This window comes from Mus musculus, chromosome 7, assembly GCF_000001635.26.
Source record: "Mus musculus strain C57BL/6J chromosome 7, GRCm38.p6 C57BL/6J".
In the NCBI taxonomy this organism is placed as follows: Eukaryota; Metazoa; Chordata; class Mammalia; order Rodentia; family Muridae; genus Mus; species Mus musculus.
In genome coordinates, this window is record NC_000073.6 from 108158446 (window position 1) to 108180171 (window position 21726).

The window sequence follows — 21726 nt, forward strand, 5'->3', positions numbered from 1 at the left end:
TATAAGCACAAAGGCAGAAACTATACTGCCATAGAGAGAGGACCTGGGGAACAGTGTTCAACTCTTGCTGAGGTTTTACTGGCAATTGATATTTTCCAGAAGAATGAGAGTCAATTACCTTTAAAAGTGTCTTCCCAGCAGGCTAATCATGCATCAATAGATACCTACAAACATAAAAGTATACAGAAAATCCAAATTGCAACATAGTGTTTATTTTATAGGATATGGGGATACAGGGCTGAGAGGAGCTGGAACGAGGGTAAATATGTTCAAATGTATTCTATTAGGTTTGCTAAGGTACATTTGAAAATATAAACAGAATGCAATAAAATATAATAGCTATACATACAGGAAGAAACAGATTAGGGCCAAAGGAGAAATGCTAAGGCTTATAATCAAACCTGATATGATGGTTACATCGGTCTTGCAGGATTAAAATTATTATATTAAGTTTTACCAACAACTGGTTGCTCTATAACAATGTTTTCCTATAAAATTGTCTTTTCAGGGCATCCTTAATCTCATTATTCCGAAGGCTGTAGATGAGAGGATTCAACATGGGGATCGCTACCGTGTAGAACACAGACACCACCTTGTTCTGGTCCCCGGAGTAGGTGGATTTTGGCATCACATAAATGAATGTGGCAGTTCCATAAGAAAGAGTGACTGCAGTGAGGTGGGAGGTGCAGGTGGAGAAGGCTTTTTGGCGACCCTCAGTGGAGTGCATCTTTAGGATGGTAATGAGGATATAGAAATAAGATATGACTATAACAAACAATGTGGTCATAGAGATCGAACCAGCAGTAAATGAGATAACAATTCCAGAGACACTCACATCAGAACAGGAGAGTTCCATCATAGGAGGAAAATCACAGAAAAAGTAATTGACTCTATTTGGTCCACAGAAGAAAAAAGAAAAAAAGAAATGGGTTACAAATGAAGCATTAAGGAAACCCCCTACATAAGATCCTACAACCAACTGGATACACACTTGTGTGGACAATTTGGTGGAATAAAGCAGTGGGTTGCAGATTGCTATGAAGCGATCATAAGCCATAACAGCCAGAAGGAAGAATTCAACTGCCCCAAAGAAAGCAGCTGAGCTGAGCTGTATGCCACATCCAAGGTAGGAGATGCTATGTCTCTCAGTCAGGAAGTTGACAAGCATATTGGGTGTGACAGAAGATGAAAGGCCCATGTCAACAGAAGCCAAGTGGCTGAGAAAAAAGTACATAGGGTGATGGAGCTGGGAAGAAACTCTGATGAGAAGGAATGTGCTGAGGTTCCCAGACACAGTCACTAGGTAGATGCACAGGATGATGCTGAAGAGAATGACTCTGAGGACTGGGTCATCTGTTAATCCCAATAAAATGAACTCTGTCACTGCAGTGTGGTTCCATTGTCCAGGAAAGCCATAGGATATCATAGCTGCTTACAGATCAAGGAGACAGTTCAGAAAGGGATTTATAAATAGGTCACTTCATTTCATATAATATACACATGAAAGCATTAAAAGTAAACATACTATCCAAAATTTGGAGCAACAATGGATGTTATACTCAAGTTTTCATTGTTCATACATTTCTATAAAATAATCTCTTCAAATATTTCAATCAGAAAACCTAGAAATGTAGTATAATAATAAATAACTTTTATTTACAAATTTTATAATAAAGCATATGAAATTACCATTATAGTTAGATACATAAAAACATGCTATGTTAGGGTAAGATGGGTTGGCATGTAAAAATTCATTCTACAAAGCCTGACCTCTGACATCCAGAGTTTGACTTCTGGAACTCACAAGGTAGGAGAAGAGCTCTAACTCCTGGATGTTGTCCATTGACACTCACACCTATGCATTTACCTGCATCACTCTCTTCTGACACATAAATAAATGAATGAATATAAAATTATATGTGTCTTTTCAAAATAATAATTTATTTATTGTAACAAAGAAATAAATGTAAAATAGTATATTGAGGACTTAAAAATTATTGCTAAATATATATTGAACCACCAGCACAGGTTTTTAAAAACTTGTATTTATTTATAATTTATATTTTTATTTCCACCAAATATCAGTTAATTGTTTTTCTTTTGTCTTGTTGCTTTTGGTTTTGTTTTGTTATTATCAGGGTAGGGTTTTTCTTTGTAGTCCTGGCTAACTCGTTATGTAAACCAGTTTGACCTTGAACACACACACACACACACACACACACATACACACACACACACACCATCATATATACATACATATATATATATATATATATATATATATATATATATATATATATATGCATTCCCACATTTAATACATACATACTTACATGAAGTAACATATTGTGGAACTCAGAGATTGTTCTTGGGATAAGTGCAATGAGTATATTCGAAGAGGACCTGTGTTTAATTTTCAGTATGCACATAGTTTTTCAAAGATGTTTGTTTTTACAGTTCTTAAGGCACAATGCCGTGTTCTGATCCTCATCGAAACTAGGAATTCAAATGGCACATGTATATACAACAGGAAGCACTCATATATATTAAATAAAAATAATAAAATTTAAAATAATATTAGATATGAACATCAGGTGATTGAAGGCAATGCTGTTCAAAGCATACACAAATCAGAGAAAGACAGAAGGCTAATACTTCAGCTTTCTCATGTCTAGTACATAGAAAGGTGCTTTGTTGGTGATACTAATCTCAAGAGTTTGTAAAACTCAATAAAGGTCATATTAAATTTACAAGTTGAATTTACTACTGTAAACTCTTTAGATATTTTAAATTCTAAATAGAGCATTGTTCTTTAAAGTATTTTGAAATATCAATTTTCTCATCTTGTGAAATATATTTAACACATTATTAGTTTAGACACAGCAGCTCCTTACCTGGTATCACAGCATTTTCTAACTGGAGTATGATAGAATGAATTCAACAGAAGATGCTGCTCAATATTCAATCTCAGAAGTTAAGAGATTTGCCAAGGTTCACCCCCAAGGGGCAGATTGACTGTCATCCCTCACATTGTATACTTACATTCTCGTTTGCCTACAGTGATGCCTGTGAGACTGACACATTCAGTCAATAAACAAGGCAGGTCCTTACACAGGATATCCCCTGACAGTAAGCAACCAAAGTATTTCAAAGCTAGTGAACTTCTTAGGCCTTTAGTGAATGCTACATGTACATTGCTATGAAGCTCTTAATTATGGATGAACAAATAAGGAATCTATGAAAACTTTGCCTTATGCCTGATCATTCTGAACAATTTACTAATGAAATACAAGGTGATTACATGAAGGTTTGTTTTTCTTCCTTCTGTTATATAACTTCATAATTCCATCAGATATATTTCAACATCAGGGTTTATAAATACACCACATGTCAAGGAATAAATCTCCATTTACCTACAAAGTCAAAAATCTTACCTCTTGAAATAAGAATTCATTTCAAATTCAGAAGTTCCAAGTTATGACTTTATAGCTGTTTCCCACTGTCATTGTCACTGAGGATAAGTCCCTGCAGAAGCTCTGGATTCCAATGTGAATTCAAAGCATCAGGGATCATTACCTATTTCCCAGTGAGTCCTGAGCAGTTCATTTAACACAAGCACAATTAATTTTCAAGGAGTCCAGCAATCTCAAGCAATCTATTGCTTTTCAATTTGTGTGAGTATTGGTGCACTTTCACTCAGTAATTATGGGAGGTACAGGATCACAAATTATCTTAGGAAAATACTCCTGCCAGTTGATATTTGTTTCAGGTTAGGTCAAGTTAGGAAATATTGAACTGATCACTAAAATGGACTACATTGACTTCTTTTATTCAATGTATATAAATGTTTGTTATACTCTTTTAGTGATTTTTTCCTTTTTTCTTTTTTTGTCTTTTTTTCTTTTCTTTTTTTAAATTAGGTATTTATTTCATTTACATTTTCACTGCTATCCCAAAAGTCTCCCACATTCTCCCCCACCCACTCTCCCACCCACCCACTCCCACTTCTTGGCCCTGGTATTTCCCCTGTACTGAGGCATATAAAGTTTGTACGACCAATGGGACTCTCTTTCCACTGATGGCCGACTAGGCCGTCTTCTGATACATAATGCAGCTAGAGACACGAGCTCTGCAGGGGGTGGGGAGGTGTACTGGTTAGTTCATATTGTTGATCCACCTATAGGTTTGCAGATCTCCCCAGCTCCTTGGGTACTTTCTCTAGCTCCTCCATTGGGGGCCCTGTGATCCATCCAATAGCTGACTGCTAGCATCCACTTCTGTGTTTGCTAGGCCCTGGCATAGTCTCACAAGAGACAGCTATATCTGGGTCCTTTCAGCAAAATCTTGCTAGTATATGCAATGGTGTCAGCATTTGGAAGCTGATTATGGGATGGGCTTATCCCATATGCCACATTCTGATGTATACTACCTTGCTTTACACTGGCTAGTGATTTGCTGTTTGTACTCATTGTTGGGGCAGAGGCACTGACAGGTAATGGTTTTCTACTTGCAATTGATTCTTTCTGGGATAGGGAAAATTACTCTTCTCCAATGGAGTGACACTAAATATATTAACCACACTTTATGACAGTATCCATGTACAGAAGTATGGGACCAGCATGAAACAGACTTTATGACTTTTGTTTTATATTTATATTTATATATTCTATTTATTTTTGTTTTGAGATAGAAATAGAGACAGAGGACATGAAATTATGTGATTCTGGAGGTGAATCAGATCTAGAAGGAGCGAACAAAAGAACATGATCAATATATAGTGGATGAATTTTTAAGTTAATAGTAAAAGATTGAAAGGAAAATGTTTTAAAAATATAATAGAAGACAAGAAGAGAAAGAAAGAAAGAAAGAAAGAAAGAAAGAAAGAAAGAAAGAAAGAAAGAAAGGAAGGAAGAAAGGAAGAAAGAAAGAAAGAAAGAAAATGAAATGAAGCAAGGTAAGAGTATAAAACAAAAGGACTAGGGGACAGCAGATCTGGAGAGGATGTGGAAAAAGAGAAACACTCTTCCATTGCTGGTGGGATTGCAAGCTGGTACACCACTGTGAAAAGCAGTTTGGTGATTCCTCAGAAAATTGGATATAGTACTACCCGAGGATCCAGATATACCACTCCTGGGCATATACCCAGAAGATGCTCCAGCATGTAATAAGGACACATGCTCCACTATGTTATGTATAATAGCCAGAAGCTGGAAAGATCCTAGGTGTCCCTCAATAGAGGAATGGATACAGAAAATGTGGTACATTTAAACAATGGATTACTGCACAGCTATTAAAAATGAATTTATGAAATTCTTAGGCAAATGGATGGATCTGGCAGATATCATCCTGAGTGAGATAACCCAATTTAAAAAGAACACAATGATATGCACTCACTGATAAGTGAATATTAGCTCAGAAGCTTGGAATACCCAAGATATAATTTTCAAAACACATGAAACTCAAGAAGAAGGAAGACCAAAGAGTAGATACTTTGATACTTCTTAGAAGGGGGAACAAAATACCCATGGAAGGAGTTACAGAGACTAAGTGTGCAGCAGAGCCCGAAGGAATGATCATCCAGAGAGTATCCCACCTGGGGATCCATCCCTTAAACAACCAACAAATCCAGACACTATTGCAGATGCCAATAAGATTTTGCTGACAGGAGCCTGATATAGCAGTCTCCAGAGAGGTTCTGCCAGTGCCTGGCAAATACAGAAGTGGATGCCCACAGCCATCCATTGGATGGAGCACAGGGTCCCCAATGAAGGAGCTAGAGAATGTACCCAAGGATCTGAAGGGGTTTGCAGGCACATAGAAGGAACAACAATATGAACTAACCAATATCTCCAGAGCTTACTGGGACTAAACCACCAATAGAAGAAAACACATGGTGGGATTTATGGCTCTAGCTGCATATGTAGCAGAGGATGGCCTAGTCAGTCATCAATGGGAGGAGATGTCCTTGGTCTTTTGGAGGGTATATGCCCCAGTATAAGGAATGCCAGGGCCAGGAAATGGGAGTGGGTGGGTTGGTAATCAGGGGGAGGGGGCTACCAATATTTGGAGAGGAAACTAGGAAAGGGGATAACATTTGAAATGTAAATAAAGAAAATTTCAAATAAAAAAGAAAAAAATGTTAAATGTGTAATGAATATAGTGAAAAGATTCCTTTTAGACATGTAAAAATAAGTTAGCTAGAATCCCACTAGACCCAATAATGCACCTGATAACCAAAACTCATGACATCACCCACTTAAAATAACCAAATACAGTCCTAGAATCCCATGACACCCATTGGGCAGTATATAAGCAAGATAAAAGCAATATTCTGTTCTGTATATCTAGAGAGATAGCACCTTAATCTTCCCTGTGGCTGTCAAGTCTCTCATAGGATCCTGACAGTTTGGTTTCAGACCCTGGGAAAATGGACTGAGGTACATATTTCACAAAAGCACACCTGGCCTCCAGGGTCTCCCAGCATCCCTCAGTCCCAACTTGACACACCCTGTCCAGTACCCTGAACTCTCTAGACAAGGGGTTGGGCTGTCCTTCCCCCCAGAGGCTCCTCCCTTATAATTCAGACATTTTATTCTCTTTTCATCCCTCTCCCTGTCCTTCTCCCTCTCCCTCTCTTCTTCTCTCTCCCTCTCTCCCTCCCCCTCTCCTTCTTTCTCCTACTCCCCCTCCCCCTCTCTCTATCTATATGTGTGTGTGTCTGTCTACCTGTCTCTCTCCCTCTCTCTTTCTTCTCTTCCTCCTCCTCTTTTCTCTCTTCTTCTCCTCTTCTTCTTATCTTTTTCTACACCTCTTCTTTCTTCTCTTCTTCTCTCTCAATGCACACCACCTTCTCTCTTTTTATCCCCTCACCTATCTCCCTACCCTTTCTCCATAGTGACTTTCTAGGTCTCCATCCTTGGGACCCATGAAGTCTCCCACCTCAGAACAGCTTCTCAATAAACCTGCCTTTAACATAATCTAATCTGGTTTAAATTGGCTCATTTCACTGGTAGTGAAAAAATAACCTATCACTGACCCTACAATCAGAGAATTGTTTTAGAGTGGGGACCTGACATTTAGCTAAGACATGTAGCACACGTAGCCTTGGTGAGATAGGCTTAGTACAATAATTAGGAACTTAAAGTGTGAACCTTGTGTGATGGATGACTCTCAGCATCATAAAATATAACTTTTGTTTAAAAAAAGAAAAGAAAGAAAACAGAGGAAAAGATAAAATATTACTAATTATTTTCTAAATTTGTAAATGAGTTATGTGTAAGTATGACATAAGTAAAGTGGAACTGGGGAAGAAAAGCAAAGGATTAAGCATTGGATCAGTTCCTGTTATTTGTCCCTGGGTGGCTGTGGGACATAGGAGAATTTGTGAACTCATATTCTATGGTTTATATTGATGTTGAATCTATATTTCTGACTTCTTGCTGCCTACCACAGCTATCTATGACAGTAGATTATTTTCTGTGCACTGAAGCCCTCTTCTAGGCACATTGTACTTTGCAATCTGTTGTCTAGATAGGTACTTTTATCTACAATACAGAGTCTCCAGGATTAGTACTAGGTTGCCTAACATTTTAGTTTGATATAAATCAAACTAAAGAGATATAAATCATCCTTGGTCATAATATCTTGTATTATCAATGGTATCACTTCTCCAATAAAAAGGCACAGACTAAGAGTATGGATTAAAAGACAGGATTCATCCTTCTGTTGCATCCAACAAATATATGTTAACATCAATGAGAGGCATTACCTAAAGTTAAGGGACTGTTAAAAAGATATTACAAGCAAATGAACCGAACAAGCAAGCTGGTATAGTTGTATAGATTTTAGTATACAAATTTCAAACCAAGATTATCACAAGCAATAGGGAAGAATGTAGCCTTCCCCAGCCTTGAAGCAGGCTGATTCAGACCTCGCTGCCACTGTGTATGAGATCACCTGGGGTAGAGCCTTCTGACTTAGATATCTCTATTGTTCTGTCACCTGCTGCTGCTCTTCTCCAAGACACTGCTACCTGCTGAGAGGCCCTTGAGAAATTCAGTAGACAGTATCCAGCAGATCAGTGACAGCATCTGGCAGATCTGCTTACAGTTTGGCAACAGGCACCAAGAATGGCTTGGTGGAGATGGGCCTCCTCTTTTATAAGCACAGATTCTTAGTAAACTTTTGGGGGCCTTTATCAGAAACGTGTCTTGGCCTCCATTATTCCTCTCGATGTTCTCTCCCATACGTCCCCTTCCTCCCACTCAGGAACCCAGTTAGTGTGGCCACAGGTGGCAACAGGTGGTGCCTGCGAACAGTGGCCTGAGTTTGGGTGTATCAACCGAGAGAACACTGTCTTGGTAGAGCTCTACAAGAAAGATTAAGAAGACGTATCCAGCCAGCACAGTGAGCAACACGTTTTATTCATGCTAGCGCTGGCCTTAAACATCATCTTTTCCAAATTATTGTGGTAGGTGCAAAGGGATACAGGCTAGACTGAGTCAGCGTTGACCCAGCACTGATATCAGCTAGGGGTTGACAGTGGAAAATGGGAGTGAAAAAGAAAACAAGCATTTGTCCGCAGTCAAGAATTTCATCAGGCTAGAGGAGTAGGGTTTAAAATAATAAAATAAAATAAAAATAGTAAAATTCAACAAAATAGGGAGAGACAGAGATCAAGTGTAATCTCCCCCAGCCTGAAGCAGGCTGAGCCAGACCTTGACCTTGCTGCCTATAAGGAGATTACCTAGGGTAGAGCCTTCCTACATAGATTACTCTATTGTTCAGCCACTGCTGCTGTTCCCCTTCAAGACACTGTTACCTGCTGGGAGGCCACTGAGCTATTGCTGAGACTACACCCTATCCTGCACATCATCACCTGCAGCTGGTTCCAGGCTCCAAGAATGAATTGGCTGGAATGGGCCTCCCCCCCCCCCCCCCGCCCCTTTATATGCCTTTATATGCACATTTGCCATTGAACATTTGAGCTTTGATCAGGAATCTTGACTTAGCTCCATTTTTCCGTTGACCACGTAGTTCCCCTCTCTTTCAGCCCTGGCCTGCCACTCAGGTGTACCTGGTTCATGTGAGCTGCGGGCTGGCTCACAACAATTTGGCGCCCAAACAGGGACCTGAAGAATGGCAGAAAGATGCTGAAACAACATTCTTTCCAGTGGAGTTCCACGGGTAGAAAAAGAAAAGGATTGTATTGGGCACCAAAGCAACAGGTACACATGCTAGCACTAGCTTAAAACTTCATTTTTTAAAGTGCTGCTAGAGGTGCGGGAGGATACAGGCTAAGTTTGGAATCAGTGCTAGCCCAACGCTGGTTTCCACTTAGGCTAGCAGGAATTATTCAGGACTAGGAACTCAATAGGCAGTTGTCCACAGTTTTCAAGAGTTGCTTCAGGCAAGAGCAGTATGGCTTGAAGTAAAATTGTTAGAAAATTTTTTAGATAGGATAGATTCTTGTTGCCCATGGTTCAAGGAGGAAAAAAATTTAGATATCAGAACCTGGGAGAAAATTGGAAAAGCCTTGAAAATCACTCAGGCAGATAATTTCACCCTTTGCCTCTGGGTGCTCATAAAAGATGCTATTGAAAAGGTGATCTCACAGGGGTTAGATATTACCCAGGTAGAGCTTAATGAATCTCAGGAAGAGCGTCTGTCAGAGAGGGTCTTCTCAGAAAAGGGTCCTCTCAACTCTAAATTTGATAGATATAGAGACTCTGATGATGAGCAAATTTTAGACACAGAAAGAGAAGCCGCCAAATATTTTGAGGAGGATTGGCCTCCTTGCCAGTCTCCCACTCCACCTATAGACTCCACCATGGGAGATGCTACTCATAGGGACATGTAACTAAGCACATTAGAGTTTGAAGTTAGGCTGCAGAAATTGACTAATGAGCTTCGGGAGCTAAAAATGATGTCAGATACAGGAAGGAATAACTCTTCTGAAATGTACCAAGGGCCGCTAGGAAGAGCTGTGAGTCAGGGTCATGGGAGAGGACAGGATACATGTGATGTGCTAGCCTTTCCTGTTGTCGAGGTAATTGACCAGCAAAATACTAGAGTCAGATAATACCAGACTTTGGATTTCAAGTTGATAAAGGAGTTAAAAACAGCTGTTGTGCAATACAGTCCTTCTGCCCCCTTCACACAAGCATTACTGGATATGGTCATGGAGTCACACTTAACCCCCCTGGATTGAAAGACTCTATGTAAGGCTATCTTTTCAGGAGGAGAATTCTTGCTTTTGGATTCTGAATGGCGAGATGCCAGTAATAAAGCAGCCAATTTAAATGCTCAGACCGGTAATCAAGACTTGGATAGTAACATGCTTCTGGGAGAAGGTCCATATGAGGGTCAGGCTAATCAGACTGGTTTTCCTGTTGGAGTGTATGCGCAGATTGTGGTGGCTGCCCTTCGTGCTTGGGGACAGTTACTGGTAGAGGGGATGTTGGTGGGAGTTTAGCCAGCATTTGGCAGGGTCCTGATGAGCCTTACCAGAACTTTGGGAATAGGCTATTAATAGCAGCTAGTAGAATCCTTGGAAAATCTGACACAGGAAGTCCTTTCATTATGCAATTGGCTTATGAGAATGCTAACGCAATGTGTCGGGCCACTATCCAGTTGCACAAAGGACAAACAGATTTAGCAAGATATGTCCATCTTTGTGCAAAGATCAGGCCATCATATAATCAGGGTTTGGCTTTCAGCGCCACTTTGAAAGGGACCATGGACACTTCTCAATAGTCACAAATAATATAAAATACCTTGGCATAACTCTAACTAAGGAAGTGAAAGATCTGTAAGATAAGATCTTCAAGTCTCTGAAGAAAGAAATTAAAGAAGATCTCAGAAGATGGAAAGATCTCCCATGCTCATGGATTGGCAGGATCAACATTGTAAAAATGGCTATCTTGCCAAAAGCAATCTACAGATTCAATGCAATCCCCATCAAAATTCTAACTCAATTCTTCAACGAATTAGAAGGAGCAATCTGCAAATTCATCTGGAATAACAAAAAACCTAGGATAGCAAAAACTCTTCTCAAGGATAAAAGAACCTCTGGTGGAATCACCATGCCTGACCTAAAGCTTTATTACAGAGCAATTGTGATAAAAACTGCATGGTACTGGTATACTGACAGACAACTAGACCAATGGAATAGAATTGAAGACCCAGAAATGAACCCACACACCTATGGTCACTTGATCTTCGACAAGGGAGCTAAAACCATCCAGTGGAAGAAAGACAACATTTTCAACAAATGGTGCTGACACAACTGGTTGTTATCATGTAGAAGAATGCGAATTGATCCATTCCTATCTCCTTGTACTAAGGTCAAATCTAAATGGATCAAGGAGCTCCACATAAAACCAGAGACACTGAAACTTATAGAGGAGAAAGTGGGGGAAAGCCTCAAAATATTGGCACAGGGGAAAAATTCCTGAATAGAACAGCAATGGCTTGTGCTGTAAGATTAAGAATTGAAAAATGGGACCTCATGAAACTGCAAAGCTTCTGTAAGGCAAAAGACAACGTCAATAAGACAAAAAGGCCACCAACAGATTGGGAAAGGATCTTTACCTATCCTAAATCAGATAGAGGACTAATATGCAACATATATAAAGAACTCAAGAAGGTGGACTCCAGAAAATCAAATAACCCCATTAAAAAATGGGGCTCAGAGCTAAACAAAGAATTCTCACCTGAGGAATACCAAATGGCTGAGAAGCACCTGAAAAAATGCTCAGTGTCCTTAATCATCAGAGAAATGCAAATCAAAACAACCCTGAGATTCCATCTCACACCAGTCAGAATGGCTAAGATCAAAAATTCAGGTGACTGCAGATGCTGGAGAGGATGTGGAGAAAGAGGAAAACTCCTCCAATGTTGGTCGGATTGCAAGCTTGTACAACCACTCTGGAAATCAGTGGCGGTTTCTCAGAAAATTGGACATGGTACTACCGGAGGATCCTGCAATACCTCTTCTGGGCATATATCCAGAAGATGTTCCAACTAGTAAGAAAGAAACATGCTCCACTATGTTCATAGTAGCCTTATTTATAATAGCCAGAAGCTGGAAGTAACAAAGGTGCCCTTCAACAGAGGAATGGATACAAAAAATGTGGTACATTTACACAATGGAGTACTACTCAGATATTTAAAAAAATGAATTTATGAAATTCCTAGGCAAATCGTTGGACCTGGAGGGCATCATCCTGAGTGAGGTAACACAATCACAAAAGAACTCAAATGATATGTACTCACTGATAAGTAGATATTAGCCCAGAAACTTAGAATACCCAAGATATAAGTTACAATTTGCAAAACACATGAAACTGAAGAAAAACGAAGACCAAAGTGTGGACACGTTGCCCCTTCTTAGAACTGGGAATAAAACACCCATGGAAGGAGTTACAGAGACAAAGTTTGGAGCTGAGACAAAATGATGGACCATCTATAGACTGCCATATCCAGGGATCCATCCCATAATCAGCCTCCAAACGCTGACCTCATTGCATACACTAGCAAGATTTTGCTGAAAGGTTCCTGATATAGCTGTCTGTTGTGAGACTACACTAGGGCCTAACAAACACATAAGTGGATGCTCACAGTTAGCTATTGGATGGATGACAGGGTCCCAATGGAGGAGCTAGAGAAAAAACCCAAGGAGCTAAAGGGATCTGCAACCCTATAGGTGGAACAACATTATGAACTAACCAGTACCCCGGAGCTCTTGACTCTAGCTGCATAGGTATCAAAAGATGGCCTAGTCGGCCATCCCTGAAAAAAGAGGCCCATTGGACTTGCAAACTTTATATGCCTCAGTACAGGGGAACGCCAGGGCCAAAAAGTGGGAGTGGGTGGGTAGGGGTGTAGAGGGGGAGGGTATGGGGGACTTTTGGGATAGCATTGGAAATGTAATTGAGGAAAATACCTAATTAAAATATTAAAAAAATAAAATGTTCTTCAAAAGAAAAAAAAAAGAGTGTCTTTCCAGCAGACTAATTAATCATGCATCAATAGATACCTACAAACCTAAAAGTATAGAGAAAGTCCAAATTGCAACATAGTGTTTATTGTATAGGAGATGGAGCTACAAGCCTGAGCAGAGCTGAGAATGAGGGTAAACATGTTCAAATATATTCTATTAGGTTCAGGAAGGTACATTTGAAAATATAAACAGGAAAATGCAATGAAATATAATACCTATACACACTGGAAGAAACAGATTAGGGCCAAAGGAGAAATACCTTGGCTTATAACCAAACCTGATATGATGGTTACATTTGTCTTGCAGGATTAAAATTATTTTATTAAGTTTTAACAAACAACTGATTGCTCTATAACAATGTTTTCCTATAAAATTGTCTTTTCAGGGCATCCTTAATCTCATTGTTCCGAAGGCTGTAGATGAGGGGATTCAACACGGGGATTACCAGCATGTAGAACAGAGACACCACCTTGTTCTGGTCTCTGGAGTAGGTGGACTTTGGCATCACATAAATGAATATGATAGTTCCATAGTAGAGAGTGACTGCAGTAAGATGGGAAGTGCAGGTGGAAAAGGCTTTTTGGCGACCCTCAGTGGAACGAATCTTCAAGATGGTGATGAAGATATAGAAGTAAGGTATGACTATAACAAACAATGTGGTCATTGTAAATGAGCCTGCAGAAAATGAGATAACAATTTCTGAGATACTCACATCAGAACAGGATAGTTCCATCATAGGAGATAAATCACAGAAAAAGTGATTGACCCTATTTGGGCCACAGAAGAGAAAAGAAAAAAAGAAATGGGTTACAAATGAAGCGTTAAGGAAACCCCCTACATAAGATCCTGCAACCAACTGGATACACACTTGTGAGGACATTTTGGTGGAATAAAGCAGTGGGTTGCAGATTGCTACCAAGCGATCATAAGCCATGGCAGCCAGAAGGAAGAACTCAACAGCCCCAAAGAAAGCAGCTGAGCTGAGCTGTATGCCACATCCAAGGTAGGAGATGGTGTTTTTCTCAGTCAGGAAGTTGACAAGCATATTGGGTGTGACAGAAGATGAAAGGCCCATATCAACAGAAGCCAAGTGGCTGAGAAAAAAGTACATGGGGTGATGGAGCTTAGAAGAGACTCCAATGAGAAGGATGGTGCTGAGATTTCCAAACACAGTCACCAGGTAGATGCACAGGATGATGCAGAAGAGTATGACTTTAAGGACTGGGTCATCTGTTAGTCCCAATAATATGAACTCTGTCACTGTTGTCTGGCTACCGTTGTATATGAAAGCCATAGGATCATACAGCTGCTGCAAGATCAAGGCTATGATGGAGATAGTACAGAGAGGGATTTATAAATAGGTCACTTCATTTCATATAATATACACATGAGCATTAAAAGTAAACATTCTATCCAAAATTTGAAGTAACCATGGATATTATATTGAAGTTTTCATTGTTTATACATTTCTATACAATAAGTTCTTCAAATTATTCAATCAGAAAAGCTAGAAATGTGGTATAAATAATAAATAACTTTTATTTACAATTTTTATAGTAAAACATATGAAATTGTCATTATAGTTAAATATATAAAAGCATGCTATGTTCGGGTAAGATGGGTTGGCAGTTATAGATTCTTTCTACAAAGCCTGATCTCTGACATCCAGAGTTTGATTCTTGGAACTCACAAGGTGGGAAAAGAACTCTAACTCCTGGATGTTGTCCTTTGACACTCACACCTGTGCGTTTATCTGCATCACTCTCTTCAGACACATAAATAAATGAACAAATATAAAATTAAATTAGCCCTTTCAAAATAATAATTTATTTATTACAACAAAGAAATAAAATGTAAAATAATAGAATTATGTAATGAAGATTTAAATTATTTCTAAATATATTGAACCATCAGCACAGGATTTAAAAAAAAACTTGTATTTATTTATAATTTATATTTTTATTTCCACGAATTATCAGTTAATTGTTTTTCTTTTGTGTCTCAGCTTTTGTTTTTGTTTTTTTCCCCCTGATAGGGTTTTCCTTTGCAATCCTGGCTCTCTTGTTATGTAAAACAGGCTGACCTTGAATACACACACAAACACACACACACACACACACACACACACACACACACACACACACACACACACACAAACGCACACGCACACGCACACACACACACATCATCATCATCATCACATGTATATACATATACATTTCCACATCTAATACATACATGGTAACATGAAGTAACATATTGTGGAGCTCAGAGATTACTCTGCGATAAGCACACTGACTATATTCAAAGAGGACCTGTGTTTAATTCTCAGGATCCACATGATTTTTCACAACAGTTTTTGTTTTTACAGTTCTTAGGACACGATGCCCTGTTCTGATCCTCATCAAAACTAGAAATTCAAATGACACATGTATATATAACAGGAAGCACACATATATATTAAATAAAAATGACAAATTTTAAGAGAATATTAAATATGGACATCAGGTGGTTGAACGCAGTCTATTGCTCTTAGTAACTTCACTGTAAGTGAATGATGGCAATGCTGTTCGAAGCATACACAAATCAGGGAAAGACAGAAGGATAATACTTCAGCTTTCCCATGTTTAGTACATAGAAAGGTGCTTTGTTGGTGATACCAATCTCAAGAGCTTGTAAAACTCAATAAGGATCACATTAAATTTACAAGTTGAATTTACTATTGTACACTCATTAGATATTTTAAATTCTTCTTACTAGATCACTGTTCTTTAAAGTATTTTGAAATATCAATTTTATCATCTTGTAAAATATAAATATTTAACACGTCGTTGGTTTAGACACAGCAGCTCCTTACCTAGAATCACAGCTTTTCTAACTGGAGTATGATAGAATGAATTCAACAGAGGATGCTGTTCAACATTCAATCTCAAAGTTAAGAGATTTATCCACGAGGGGCAGATTGACTGTCATCCCTCACATTCTACACTTACATCCCATTTGTCTACAGAGATACCTATGAGACCGGCAAATTCAGTCCATAATAAAGCAAGACCTTGCACAGGATATCCCCTGACAGTAAACAACCAAAGTATTTCAAAGCTATTGTACTTGTTAGCCATTTGGTGAATGCTACGCATACACTAGCTAGGAAGGTCTTATTTGCAGATGGATAAATAAAGAATCTATGAAAACTTCGTTTTGTGCCTGATCATTCTGAACAATTTGCTAATGAAATACAAGGTGATTACATGAAGATTTGTTTTTCTCCCTTCTTTTATATAACTTCATAATTCCATCAGACTTGTTTCAACATCAGGGTTTATAAATACACCGCATGTCAAGGAAAAAAAAACTTCCTTTACCATCAAAGTCAAAATCTTACCTTTTGAAATAAAAATTCATTTCAAATAAAGAGATTCAAAGTTACTATGACTTTATAGCAAACCTGTTTCCCACTGTCATTGTCACTGAGGATAAGTCCCTGCAGAAGCTCTGGATTCCAATGTGAATTTAAAGCATCAGGGATCATTACCTATTCCCCAGTGAGTGCTGAGCAGTTCCTTTAACACAAGCACAATTAATTTTCAATGAGTCTAGCAATCTCAAGCAATCTATTGCTTTTCAAATTTTGTGACTATTGGTGCACTTTCACTCAGTAATTATTGGAGGTACAAGATCACAAATTATCTTAGGAAAATACTCCTGCCAGTTGATATTTGTTTCAGGTTAGGTCAAGTTAGGAAATATTGAACTGGTCACTAAAATGGACTGCATTGGCTTCTTTCATTCAATTTACATAAATTTTTGTTTTACTATTTTAGTGGTGGTTGATGCAACATACTCTATTAGGCATTTTGGTGAGTATAGGCAGTGATGAGATGTTTAGTGGAATAACAGTTATTATAGGTACTCACATTTTTATAGTCAAGAGTATAAAATATTATTGTTAAATAGAAAATAAAGAGTAGAAAGAGTTATGGGTGACTTGCAGGTTGGAAATACCATTCCATAGCTCATAATAAAAACAAGAGACAATTGGTGTCAGCTCTTATAATATAGTGTAGAACAGAAAGCATGGTTGACCTGAACAGACAGCTCAATTCTCTTGCTAATCTTCATTCCATTAAATTCTACATTATATTAGTTCCTTTATTCTTCATTGTGGATACAGTTTCCATTTTAATGCTACATTTATCTATTTAATATTTTGACTTTTCATTTTATAACAGACAGTCTTCAAGAATATCACATATGAATTGACTCTGCAATATCAAGAGACATAAGCTACAGCATGCATTCAAGTCTGATACCTAATATGTTCCTCATCTTTTACATGGTAGAATGGTGACCTTCAATGATGAACTTATGCAGAAGGAATAAAAGAGAGTAATAAAATTAGATGTTTGTAAAAACTTATACAAACTTTTCATCATTCATTGTTATACTGTACATGAAATGTAACAAAAGATATAAGTAGATAACACATATTTATATCAGCATAAGTTTCTATAATATTTACAGTCCTTATGAACTTCAGTAGAATTTTAACAAGGAGATCAGGTATTCATGGGGGTTTATTCCATATGCCACATTCTGTTGTATACTACCTTGCTGTACACTGGCTAGTTATTTGTGGTTTGTACTTATTGTTGCGGCAGAAATACTGATAAGGTAACAGTTTTCTTCTTGCAATTGATCCGTTCTGGGATAGGGAAAATCACTTTCCCCCAATGGGGTGACACTAGATATATCAACCACACTTCATTGCACTATCCATGTACAGAAGTATGGGGCCAACATAAAACAGACTTTATGATTTTTGTTTTATATTTATATATTTTATTTATTTTTGTATTGAGATAGAAATAGAGAGAAAGAGAGAGAACATGAAAATTGTGTGGTTCTGGATGTGAATCAGATCTGGAGGAAGCGGGAAAAATAACATGATCAATATATAATTGATGAATTTTTAAATTAATAGTAAAAATGAGAGAAACTAAAATATTTAAAAATACGTATAATAGAAGACAAGAAGATAAAGAAATGAAGAAAGATAAGAGTATAAAAGAAAAAGGACTCAGGGGACAGGAAATGCTGGCGAGGATGTGGAAAAAGAGGAACACTCTTCTATTGCTGGTGGGATTGCAAGCTGGTACAACCACTCTGGAAATTAGTCTGGCGGTTCCTCAGAAAACTGGACATAGTTCTATCAGAATATCCAGCAATATCACTCCTGAGCACATACCCAGAAGATGCTCTAACTTGTAATAAGGACACATGCTCCACTATGTTCATAGCAGCCTTATTTATAATAGCCAGAAGCTGGAAAGAACCCAGATTTCCCTCAACAGAGGAATGGATACAGAAAATATGGCACATTTACCAATGGAGTACTATGCAGCTATTAAAACCAATTGAGTTTATGAAATTCTTAGACAAATGGGTGGATCTGGAGGATATCATCCTAAGTGAGGTAACCCAATCACAAAAGAAAACACTTGATATGAACACACTTGATATTAGCCCAGAATCTCAGAATACCCAAGATACAATTTGTAAAACACATGCAACTCAGAAAGAAGAAAGACCAAAGTGTAGATACTTCAAACCTTTTTAGAAGGGGGAACAAAATACCCATTGGAGAAGTTTCAGAGACAATGTTCAGAGCAGAATCTGAAGGAATAGCCAACCAGAGATTCCCAAATCTGGAGATTCACACCATAAACAACCATTAAACCCAGGCACTATTGCAGATGCCAACAAGATTTTGCTGACAAGAGCCTGATATAGCTGTCTCCTGGGAGGCCCTCCCAGTGCCTGACAAATACAGAAGTGGATGCTCACAGTCATCCATTGGATGGAGCAGAGGGTCCCCAATGAAGGAACTAGAGAAACTACCCAAGGAGCTGAAGCGGTTTGCAGCCCCATAGGAGGAACAACAATATGAACTAACCAGTACCCTCAGAGCTCCCTGGGACTAAACCACCAATCCAAGAAAACACATGGTCAGACTCATGGCTCTAGCTGCATATGTAGCAGAGGATGGCCTAGTCAGTCATCAATGGGAGGTCCTTTGTCCTGTAAATATTCTATGCCCCAGTAGAAGGGAGTGCCAGGGCCAGTTATCTTGAGTGGGTGTGTTGTGGAGCAGGGGGTGGGAGGAGGGAATAGAGGATTATCAGGAGAAACTAAAAAAGGGGATCACATTTGAAATGTAAATAAAAAAAATATCTAATGAAAAAAGGAAAAAATTCTTAAATATGTAACGAGCATAGAAAAAGATTCATTTTAGACATGTAAAAATAAGTTGACCAGAATTCCACTAGACACAATGCTGCACCTGATAATCAAAACCCAGTGACATCACTCAGTTAAAATAACCAAACAGTTCTAGAAACCCTTGACACCCATAGGACAGTATATAAGCAAGATATAAGCAAGAATCTGTTTTGTATATCTATAGAGATAGCACCTTAATCTTCTCAGTGACTTTCAAGTCTCCCACAGAATCCTGACAGTTTGGTTTCAGACCCTGGGAAAAGGGACTGGGGTGCATATTTCACAAAGCACACCTGTCCTCCAAGTTCTCCCAGAATCCCTCAGTCCCCAACTGGCACACCCTGCTCAGTATTCTGAATTCTCCAGACCAGGGGCTTGGCTTCCCTTCCTCCAGAGGCTCCTCGATTATAATCCAGATATTTTATTCTCTTCCTTTCCCTCTCCCTCACTCCTTCTCTACCCCATCCTCTCTTTCCCTCCCTCCCTCCTCAACTTCTCAATTTGTATATGTGTGCCTGTCTGTCTCTCTGCCTCTCTTTCTTCTCTTTTTCTTCCTCCTCCTCCTCCTCCTCCTCCTCCTCCTCCTCCTCCTCCTCCTCCTCCTCCTCCTCCTTCTCCTCTTCTCTCTCTTCTTCTCTTCCTTTTCTCTATTTTCTTCATGTCTTCTCTTTCTTCTTGTCTTCTCTCTTAGTGCATGTCCCTTTTTCTCTTTCTTTCTCCCTCACCTATCCCCCAACCCTTTCTCCATTGTGTCTTCCTAGGTCTCCATCCTTGGGACCCATGAAGTCTCCACCTCAGAGCAGCTTCCCAATAAACTTGCCTTTAAAATAATCTAATCTGGTTTAAATTGGCTCATTTCACTGGTGGTGAAGAAATAACCTATCACTGACCCTACAATCAGAATTGTTTTAGAGTAGGGACCTGACCTTTAGCTAAGATATGTAGCACATGTAGCCTTGGTGAGATAGGCTTAGTACCTTAATTAGGAACTTAAAGTGTGACCCTTGTGTGATGGATGGCACTCAGCATAATAAAATATAACTTTTTTAAAAAAATAGAAAAGAAAGAAAAAAGAGGAAAAGATAAAATATTACTAAATATTTTCTAAATTTGTAAATGAGTTATGTGCAAGTATGACATAAGTAAAGTGGAATTGGGGAAGGAAAGCAAAGGATTAAGCATTGGATCAGTTCCTGTTATTTGTCCCTGGGTGTCTGTGGGACATAGGAGAACTTGTGAACTCATATTGTATGGTTTATATTGGTGTTGAATCTATATTTCTGATTTCTTGCTGCCTACCACAGCTATCTATGACAGTAGATTATTTTCTGTGCAATGAAGCCCTCTTCTAGGCACATTGTACTTTGCAATCTGTTGTCTAGACAGGTACTTTTATCTACAATACAGAGTCTCCAGGATTAGTACTAGGTTGCCTAACATTTTAGCTTGAGGATGGAAGGAAAACAAGAAGACTACTAACTACACAGTTTAAGGACCAGTCTTTATACTGTCAACATCTCCTAAATACTAATCAACAACATAGAGGGACACACTTCAGTGATCTTTGAATTTTCACCATTTATTGGCAGACAAATGACTCCAGAGGTTGTTCTACATGCTGGCTTCAGGCTCAAATAACCAGATTTGATTCAGACCATCAAGTGTGGTTGTGCACTTTGCTGTCTGATCTAAGAATTCTGTAACCTTAACTTTTATCCTGTTAGTGTTTTCTCCTTCTTTTTCCACAACTACCTTCCAGGGTTGTTGATCACTGTGGAACCATGGAAGATTAATTTAGCAATCTCCTACTTGTCATCATGCTCTCAGGGTCCTGTATATCAAGGTGGTGCCTGACCATTGTTTTTCTGAACCATATAGAATGAGAGATGAGATCTATCTCTACTGACAATTCATTTGTCAGAGAAAACAGTATTTGGAAATGAGCAGGTAGATTTGAGATTTGTGAGGACCATGGTCTTGTCTTGCTTATGGAACCATCAGTTCTTTTCACCAGGGCTGCCTCACTTATCTGTTAAAGAAATTCCTTCCCACTCTGTGTTCTGATTGGCTCATTTGTTTTAGCTCTATCACCTGTGCTTATAAAATCATTTCTTTTATTTTGATATTATAATACAATTGAGTAATTTCTTATCCCCTTTTCTTCTTGCAATTCTTTCCATGTAAACATTTCTTGCTCTATTTCCAATTAATTGCCTCATTTTCATTACTATGTTTTTTATTTGCTCAATTTTAAAACTGCCTGCTCAATCTATACAATTTCCCTTGTATGCAGGTTTTTAGGGCAGAAAATTTGAAATTAGAGTAAAAATTGTGGTCTCCCCTAGGTAGGATCATTTCTTTCACTCTCAGTTTCATGTAGGTGACTGTGTTTCTTTATGTAGGATTGAGACCTCATGAGTAATATTCTATCTACTTTAGTG

At 38.5% G+C, this 21726-nt stretch overlaps 2 protein-coding genes across 2 annotated transcripts; both read right to left on the reverse strand.

The window, feature by feature from the left end:
- Window positions 1-472: 472 nt before the first annotated feature.
- On the reverse strand, window positions 473-1426 carry Olfr485 (olfactory receptor 485). Its single transcript, NM_001011810.2, has one exon. The coding sequence runs from the start codon at window positions 1424-1426 to the stop codon at window positions 473-475; it is 954 nt and encodes a 317-aa protein (NP_001011810.2).
- An 11926-nt stretch (window positions 1427-13352) lies between these two features.
- Window positions 13353-14297, reverse strand: Olfr486 (olfactory receptor 486). The gene has a single exon (NM_146496.1). The coding sequence runs from the start codon at window positions 14295-14297 to the stop codon at window positions 13353-13355; it is 945 nt and encodes a 314-aa protein (NP_666707.1).
- Window positions 14298-21726: the final 7429 nt, after the last annotated feature.